Raw genomic sequence first — 9,395 nt, 5'->3', positions numbered from 1 at the left:
CGGGGAGGGCGGGAGGATGTCCGAGCCCACGGGAATAATTCCTTCGGCGCCCTCCCCGCCGTGTCAGTAATGAGAAGTACCTCCTGCCTTGAGGTGGTCTTTCCCGCTGTGAGGGAAAGCGGGAACCGTCAGGCGACTTTAAACATATAACGGAAAACGTGCTTGGTATCGGGGCAGGCGTTGGGACGGGCTGCTCGGGGGGGGGTGGTGCCGCCCCCCGCGGTTTTCCAGCCCCGCCTGGGTAAAGCCCTGCTCTGATCTCGGAGCTGATCCTGCCTTGGGCAGGAGACTGACCCCGGACTAGGTCCCTGCCGGCCCGAGGTTCTTTGAAAAGCCGCGGGAGAAGTGACTTAAACTTCTGAAATAAACCTTGTCGCTAGGGAAAGCTGGGTGACGGCATCCGAGTTTCACTCGTAGTGATTCAAAAGCTCTGTGCAAGTTCTCAGTCGGTGCTGTAGCCGATGTGCCCGTTTGGGCCTGAGGAGGGTTTAACCCTTGGGAAGAAGGGGATTAAAACGCCCAGCGGTGTTCGGGGTTGTTCGTAGCTGGAAGCTGGGAAATCCTGTTCCTTCTGAAAACTGTTGCTTCCTGCTCCTGGTTAAGGGAAGTACCGCTGTGTCTTCCCCACTGTAATTTTCATAAATCTGACATGATATACAGGTGTGTGTTGTCTTAAACACATACTGCTTAAAAACAGATGCGGTATTATTAGTTTTATTTAGAGTAGGTTATTACATGAACCTTGGCAAGCTGGCAAATTAGTCAATGAGCTATAGATCGATTAATCTATATTAATCTAAATTCTAGTCTAGCAGAAGTATTGTACAAAATCCTGCTCTACTGCATTACAAGTAACTCTTTACTTGTAACACTTGTTCTCATACAGCAAATGGTGAAGGAGCTTTACCGTAAGGTTGGCTAATGAAGCCTGATATACCACCACTTCATCACTCCCCGGTAGACGTTAGGCTTTTGGGGATGCCTCCTCCCTCGCTCTCATTTCAAGTCCCCCGAGTACCACCAGGCAAGAAGCTGCTCATGCTGCTGCTGACTCCCAGTTCTGTGTGTGCTACTGGTTAGCCCACCAGCACACACGTATCTGCTGGGCAGGCAGCGGGCCACATTGCAGCACGAGTCTGTGTGGTGCTGGGTTCCCTTCAGCACGAGCGCTAATTTGGACGCATCTCTTCAGCCTGCAAAACAGTATAAACCTAGAACCTCAACATTTCTGTCAGGTTTTAAGGAATTTGCTGATGATGGTAGAATTTAGGGAGGGTGTGGGGTTTGGGAGGGGACGTACAGGTACCCTGGAACTGTTCAAACCTTGTTTCCTTATGAAACTGGTTAAAAATTGCAGTTAGAATTTGAAGGTTTGTAACTGTTTGAGTAAGGCCATCGTGTAATTGTACAAAACATTTCCATTGTTTAAACCAACTTTCATCATCAAAATGTAAGGAATTACAGTCTCAGTCCTTCCCTCATCTCATGCTTGTTAGAGGAAGCCAGGACACACCAACTTTTGTTGTTTGGGTTCATACATTTGATGTGTTTGAGCCTGCGTCTTGCCTTAAATCGAAAGGAAGAGGATGTTCAGAAATTGGTGCCTTATCCTATTAGTGATCATTTTATTACTTCTGTATCAGGTGTCCCTCATCCGTCAATGATGAAGTGACTTCAGTCCCTGCACAGAGCACGCTGTCCAGAAGAGCTAAAGGCTTTAGAATAACTGTAAGTAATTTTACCTAGGCTGACAAAAACCTTTTTGCCAGAATCAGATTAGTGCTGCTGGTGGATTTTTGTAAGATTTGCAATTGCATTATACCATTACCTCAACCGAAGCATCAAGCTCAAAGGTGATGGCTTTAACGTTGTGTCTCTAGGCTTTTCCATGTTGTGTTAGATATTGGTTATGCTTTTTTATGAAGATTAAAGAAATGTCGTGGTCCAAAAGCTTTTAAGCATTTAACTTCAAAAACACACTTAAAGTTAAGCACGTATGAAAGAGTTTACAGGTTCAGCGTTCTAGGATGGAAGGATCTGATGGTTTCCTGTTGATTTTTCTTAGCTAAGCTGTTAAATTAATGCTCCTCTTCTCCCCCCTTCAAATTTCTCTTCATAATCAGATTGTGTTGGTTACTGGAACCCTTGGTTTGCTCACTTGTTCTAAGACTTTGAACGCCAATGTCTCTTACAGACACCTGCTATCAGTCCAACTGTATTTGGTCTTTAATAACCATGTTAAAAGCAGAAAATACCAGAAGCAGGGCAATTATTTGTATTAATCCTAGCTTTACAGCAAAATAGTGTGCAATTCAAAATGGCAGATGCTACTGAAAGACAGCTGAAACTTTAACCAAGGCTGGCCATTGTTGCTCTCTGGCACAGAGGGAAATGTTGTTATTTCCAGTTTCCTTATTCACAGGTTTCCTTTCATTGTATTGCCCTTTCCCGTTTGTGGGAGAAGAGCCATGAAGAACCGTTCCTCATCTCCCCCTTTGCACGTCCATGTGGATGAAAACACCCCTGTCCATGTCCATATTAAAAAGGGTCAGAAAACCACACCTGCAAAATGCCAGGTAGGAGCGCGTAGCTGGGTGTTTGTAAGGGCTCCAAGGAGGAAGGAGAATGGTCCTAGAAGCACCACAAAATCTTCAAGGTCTGTTTTACCATTGTGTTGGAACAGAAAGACTTGAATTCATATTCAGTGGTGAATTTTCAGTAACACGTCTTCTGTGTTTAAGATGATTCTATATGATATAGAATATATAGTTTCTTTTCGTGTTCACGTGTGTGATTGTGAGGAGTGTTGCTTCCGATGTGATATGGTTTGGGGGATTTTTTTTTTCCTTTTATTTCTTGGATTTGTGTCCCGATAATGGTTTTTCTTTGGCTTCATCTCTATTTTTGTAGGAAAGGTTTGAGAAAAGGTAATATCTAGGCGTTTCAAATACCATCTTGATTGTATTAAAATAAATGTGCTTAGAAAAAAAGAGTCTGGATTCAAACCATCTTCTGGCATTAAGCACCTTCTCAGTCCGCTGAGCTATGAGTTTCTAGCTATCTCATATCCTCTTTTGTAGTTGGACGTTTATGTAAAGTTGTCCTCAAAAGGACAGTTGCTAGCTCATTCTTCCTTATGTGCAGACATCCTGTTCTAAGTCCTCTGTTAATTTTGTGTTTGTTGCTAATGGCAAATATCATAATGGGGTAGGGCCTGACAGTGAAATCAATGACTCCTATTAATTAATTGCCTGTAGGGAATATTTAGAACATTTGATTTTTCTCTAAGGTTAGAATTGTGCAAAACCACTTTAACTTTCCTTCAGTTAGAGCACCTCGAGTTCAATACAAATGAATGTGGATCTACTAGTTGACTGCAAAGCAGGGAAACACTTCAGGGCTTTTCATAACCAATCACACTGCACTGTTCTTTTTTCTCTGGTAGTGCTGTTGTCAAATGATACAGCTGCTTTTCTGTGAGGTGAATCTGGAATGGAGAAGGGATCTCCCAGGTTGTTCCTTCTTCATATGAATGGGTTGTATTGCAGTATATTTTTGTGTATCTCCATACAGAGGAGACTTCCTTCCCCCCCGCCCCAATCTCCCACCCCTGGCCTGCTGGGTAAGGCTCTCATCATGTCACAAGTGGAGGTATCCCAGTGGTATAGCAGAGTTGCTATGTGATAGACAAGAACGTACTACATCTAGCCATACTGTCAACAAATGTGCAATAACCTTTCCTTCTGGCTGGTGTTAGCCTCCTCTGATGGCTGCTGGCTCGTCTTACCTGATGCATCATGTGAAACACTGTGTGATATTTTTGTATGAATGATCTTTCATGTGGTTTTGCAGCACTAAAAATTGTAAATGGGTCTTTAAAAGTCTGATTTATTTTATTTTCTCTTTCTTCAGCAAAAGCACAAACAGAAAATGAAAGGGGATACTGTGAACGTGTGCCGAGCTGTCCGGGCGAAAACTAAGGCCCCCTGGATGCCCCCAGGCAAAACATCTGTCCGGGATTCCACCAGCAAATGGGAGGTATGGCTGATTTTGCACTTTAAAACAAACTTTAAAGTTTATCTGAGGTTGAAGAGAGCAGTTGCATAGTGAGGGAGCTGGGCTGGTCTGAAAGAAAGCTACTGTCACCTACCATCCATTTTAAGTGTCTTCTATAAATCCTTTTCACTTTTTAATATAGAAAAATTGGAAATTAATTAGCAGCCTACGGCCATATCATGCCTTTCTGCCTCTAGAAGCCAGACAAATTTATTTGTTTATTGTAGTTTTACTGGTCCCCTTCAAGATCTCATCTGGAGGCACAGCAAGGGGCTGCTGTTCATAGTCTCTTCCAAAGCATGGAGCATTTGTGTAGTATTGTGTAATATTTGCTTTCTCATGGGTTGATAGTTTTGCCTTTTGTGTTCCTGGTTCTTCCTAGATAAGAATTTGAACTTTCATTATTTTTTTCTTCTTTTTCTATTCTAGTCTTTCTGTGTTCTTGACCTTTCCCTAACGGAAATGAAAGAGCCGTTTACAAATGTGGTTTTGCGTACTAGCCTTATTGCAGTGATGTGACCTGGTCTCTGTTTTTGGCAGAGTTAGGGTTAGAATGCTGTTTATAACTTTATACTAAAAAAATGATGCCCTTTATTGCTTTCCTACCAGGGACCAACTCACCGCCTAGAAATTACACCTCCAGATTCAGAAAAAATGCTCTCAGTATTGCGCCTGAGTGATCTCTCTACAGATGAGGAGGATGCTGTTTACTGCAAAATGAATGAATATGAAAAGAAGATAGATAGCCTGATGAATGTGGTGGGAACGCTGAAGAATGAGGTGAGGAGACAGCGCAAAGACCTGCTGACTTCGGTTTTGTAGCTGATCATTTGGCAGGAGGAGGTTGGAGGCTGGAGTCAAGTCTTGGTGCAGTGGAAGACTACTCAGGCCGTTGGTAGCTTGCTTAAAAAAAAAGAAAAAATCAATCTGAGTTGTTTAGAAGAGCTGAACTATCCTAGCGAGATCTTAAGCCCTACTATGAAACACTTTAAAACATTATCCATTTAATAAGGTATTGCTGTGCTTCAGTTTCCAAATAATCTGTCTTCTTCAGAAATAAGTCTGGTACAGTAGTTCAACCCCCCTCTATGTTCTCTCTTCTTCCACATCTTCAATTGTTTGTAGTGCTCTTAACTGCCAAATTGGTTGCATGTGTCATTCATGAGTCAGTAGTCAACTTCTGAGCCCCATTCAGCTCTTAAGTAGTCTGTACACAACTCCAGTCACGCTACCAGCAGTGACACTGAGCTACCACAGAACCTCCTGAGTAATCCAAAATGGGTGGATGGAAACAAAATGCCAGGGACTATTTAGGTTATTTTCACCCAGTTTCCTGGATCTCACAAAGCAATAGCGGAGCAATGGGAGCCATCTCCAGTGTGTGAACAGCTACCAGAGCTCCTTTCCTGCCATGTTTGAGGTCTGTCACATGTCTCATGGCTGATGACAATTTTTGGTATGTGACTTAGAGCCAGGACGCTTGTGTCTCCCCGTGTTTGTGGGATGGGAGGTATTTCCAGGCAATAAGTGAATTATGCCCTTTGTGCACAGGAACAGCCTGGAAGTATCTAGGGGGAAAAAAAAAAAAAAAAAAAGCATGGTCCTTTGTTGTTTGGTGCAGTTGAATGGCTGGTTCAGCGGTTTGAGATGTGGATTCTGTGTATCACTTTAAAAACACCTGGTTTGTCTGAAGTTCTATTTAAATATCTTCATCAGGCCAAGCTGCAGAAAAAGGAGGAACAGCAGCAAATGACAAAGCGTCTCCTTGAGGAGCAGAAAGAAGAACTGAATGAGGTCACACAAGAGCTGGCAGAAACAGAACATGAGAATACACTGCTCAGGCGCAATATTGAGCGCATAAAGGAAGAGAAAGATCTGACTGTGTAAGAAGGCTCCGGTTCCCCATTGTTACTGCAAGTAGTGGTATTTACAGCGCACCTACCTCCTTTATTGCTAACATTATTTGAGGTTGTAGTTTGTACCCTGGGTTGCAGTGCTGCTGAAGAACTGATGTTCTTGGATTTTTTTGTCACCTTTTAGAAGGGGGACTTCAGCTGGCAGTAGCTGCAGAGAAGAGCTCTAGCATGATTACTGGAATCGAAAAAACCACTCTGAAAGGAACCTGAGAGCAGTTGGCTCATGTGGCCTAGTGGCATGCTAGCTCTGCAATTAATATTTTGAAGGTTAAGAGATGCTGCTTGAATTGGGATGATATTGGTAGAACCACAAATGAATAAATATGGAGCTGAAAACTAGAGTAGAATTTTTGGCCTTTGTGAAAATCATACTGAGACAGGAATGACAGCCCTTGAGAGGACTGAACCATGTTTTTTTTTCTTAGTGACCCTGAAGGTCTCCAAGTCTGATGTTTTTGCATCTGCTTTGTATCTAAAGTACTAGGGAAGTTTGTGTCTCCAGGGGGACACTAGTGTTTTAAGAAAGTTAGTTTTATTTTTTCCTTAAGAAGGATCACTTGGAAGTTAATACTGTGTATTCCCAAGCCCTGGCTAAAAACTTTGAGCTGTATATCTTGGTCTGCTTTCCTGTTTCACGTTCAGCCATTTGGAGTCTTATTTCCGGTATGGCTTAAGTGTCCAGGAAAAGCATGGCATTGTGTTTTGTGTTTTTAATAGTGTGTGCAGGCTTTGGTATAAACCCGATTTGTCCCCTTTAAATTCCTGTTTTATAGCTGTGGTCCTAGCAAGCTCCTGGTGTCTACTTACTGGCTTCTATCAGATCAACTTCCACACTGAAAGAGAGCAAATCTTCAGTAGTGTTTGTTTAGAGCTTTTATCCTCTGATTTGAGGGTTTTTGAGTTTTAACCCAATCAACTGTACATCAATAGTGGCTGGTACAGCTGTCAAAGCTTCTTGTTTCTCTGATGGCTGAATTCTCATTACAGGCTACAGAAAAAGTACTTGCAGCATGAGAAGGAGTGTTTGATGTCCAAGCTGAGCGAGGCAGAAAGGGATGGAGCAGCAGCAGCCAGGCAGATTCATGCCCTGAAAAATACAATTGGGAGACTCAACATTGTAGGTGTTGTCCTGTTATACGGCTGTCTTAAAAATGTAATGTTACAATTGCTGATCCAGAAAAATGTAAGGAAAAGTGGAGGGATTTAACATGCTTAAGGTGTTTGCTAGTTTTATTTGGAAGTGGGTTATTTACTTGCAGTCTGCAAGTAAATACTTCTGCACACATGGTGCTGACTATTGCACTGCTCATGCTTGTATCAGCTTCATACATTAATTCCAAGTGAACAATTCTTTTCTTTTCTGTTTTCTTTTCTCTTTTATCTTTTCTTTTCTTTTTTCTCGATTCGTTTCGTTTTTTCTTTAGGAGAAACACATGAGCAGCTCAGACATTAACACACTGACAAGACAAAAAGAGCTTCTGCTCCAGAAATTGAGCACCTTTGAAGAAACCAACCGGACACTACGAGAACTTCTCAGAGAGCAGCACAACCGGGAGGTGAGCAGTGCTGTGTGCTTGAACTTGGATGATTACAGGAGATTATGTTGTCTTGTGGACTGAAATGGAGTTTGAGAGCGTTTAACTCCTCTTGTTTTTTTCCCAACCCTGCTGTTGACCCTGTGTCCTAAAGGATGGATAGTTTTGTTTTGTTTTCTTTTTTTACCCCTGCCTACGTCATAGAGTAAGACTGACTTTTCTGCTGTGAGGATGTTAGAGCAATCTAAGTCTTCAACTGTATTGAAAGGTATAGGCACTACTGTGTTGCCAACTCTTTCTCATCTGGATACAGCTATATCTGCTGGTTATGGTAGTCTGAAATGTTACTGTTACAGTTGCATTGTCTGAAGTCTGAAGACTAGTTGTGGCCTTAGCTAATGGGAGCCTAAGGATGTTCAGAACTTTATTTTTGTAGGCTGTAAGAGCAATAACAGAGAAATTGTAAACAGTTCTGTGCTGCTTGTACGGAACAATTCTATACTGCTTGTAAGAGCAATATAGAAATGAAATTGCTATTCCTCCTGTAGTTTATATCTCATTTGAGCAAAAGCAGGCTGAGGGTAACAGTTCTTTCAGCAACCAGTGAGACTGGATAAAAGGACTGAGTTCTTCCATGTGACTTTCCCTGAGTAGCACGAGAGTTCAGAAAGATCTTAAATTGCCATCGTGCTTTTTATTCTAATCTTTGACTGAGAAGTGGGAAAGCTTTCTGAGATAGGTGATGATATGTGAAATATTTAGCAAATTTGATGCTTCTGAGTATCTTCTGAGAATTGTTGCTGCAACTGGGAGGAAGTGGTTGATTTGCCCAGTTCCATTTAAAGAATCTGTATAAAATTGACTTTTTAGTTAACAATTTTTCTCACTTGTTTCTTTTGTAGAAGGACGCTCAGAAGATACTGGAGCAGCAAGGAGCACTGCTGAAAAGGCTGGCTGACTCAAATGCAGAGAAAGTGGTAAGCAAACCACAGACTCTCTTTTTTTTTTTCCTTTTTTTTTTTTAATGATAAAGCAGAGATATCTAAAATGACAAGCTTTTTTTTGTCTTGTATTCAACCATCGAGTCTTACACTAATGCCTTTTAGATCAATAAAAAATATTTTGGCTTTTGTGGTAATCAGAGCTACTACATTGCTCCTCTGGTTAACAGCCTACATTTCAAAGTGGATAGATTTTCGTAGCCTTTGAAATATAGGGGCTTAGAATGGGGATAGCACAACTGAGACCTACATATAAGAGCACTATTAGGATTTATGGTATTCAGCTATAAAGGAGAACTTAAGCCTGTTCTTACTATGTTTAAGTGCAAATTATTCTGCTTACCTTTTCTTATGGTACTGAATGTACAAAGCAAGAATTCTACTACATGTTTCTTTAAAAAGAAAACTCTGAAGGTGGGAGAGAAAAAAATATCTACTGCAAAAATACCCCTGATGGTCAGGATAGAATTCTTCAGTTTGGAAATCATCTTATTGTTTCTGTATGTTTATCATGTTATCCTTAGAGATAGAAAAGCACAAAGAGGGTAAGTTTTCTGTATCTGCTTCTGTCACTGAATGAGTGAGTGACCTGGTGCCAGTTTTTGTTCATTTCCTTATCTGTAAACTGAGAAAAGAGTTCTTACATTGCCAGAAGTTATAAAACTTGCTCTAAGACATAGGTAATGCCCTTTTATTGTCTGTGGAGTATATAATCCTGTCAGGTCCTCGTTCTTGACTGGGTATCCTATGCCCTGTTACACAAATTGTGTATCCCTTTTGCTTTCTGCTTGAGGAGAATGCAGCCTGTTTTTCTGGAGGCTGAGGATGCTGTTGCTGTGGATACCAGACAGTGTGCTGTGGATCAAAGCGTCTCGGGAGGGAGGGAG

The 9,395-nt window shown here is 41.7% G+C and overlaps 1 protein-coding gene across 1 annotated transcript in view; it reads left to right on the top strand.

The window, feature by feature from the left end:
• Nucleotides 1-1,643: 1,643 nt before the first annotated feature.
• Nucleotides 1,644-9,395, top strand: part of ODF2 (outer dense fiber of sperm tails 2) — a 16,984-nt gene continuing 9,232 nt past the window's right edge. Inside the window, exons 1-8 of the mRNA XM_009322117.1 lie at nt 1,644-1,728; nt 2,423-2,576; nt 3,913-4,038; nt 4,666-4,836; nt 5,773-5,939; nt 6,960-7,089; nt 7,397-7,528; nt 8,410-8,484. Coding sequence (XP_009320392.1) covers nt 2,469-2,576; nt 3,913-4,038; nt 4,666-4,836; nt 5,773-5,939; nt 6,960-7,089; nt 7,397-7,528; nt 8,410-8,484 — 909 coding nt within the window. The 5' untranslated portion in view covers nt 1,644-1,728; nt 2,423-2,468. The remainder of the gene's footprint in view (nt 1,729-2,422; nt 2,577-3,912; nt 4,039-4,665; nt 4,837-5,772; nt 5,940-6,959; nt 7,090-7,396; nt 7,529-8,409; nt 8,485-9,395) is intronic.

This window comes from Pygoscelis adeliae, unplaced genomic scaffold (assembly GCF_000699105.1).
Source record: "Pygoscelis adeliae isolate BGI_AS28 unplaced genomic scaffold, ASM69910v1 Scaffold114, whole genome shotgun sequence".
In the NCBI taxonomy this organism is placed as follows: Eukaryota; Metazoa; Chordata; class Aves; order Sphenisciformes; family Spheniscidae; genus Pygoscelis; species Pygoscelis adeliae.
The sequence above is the reverse complement of the archived record's forward strand: the minus strand, read 5'-3'. Positions and strand labels throughout refer to the sequence as shown.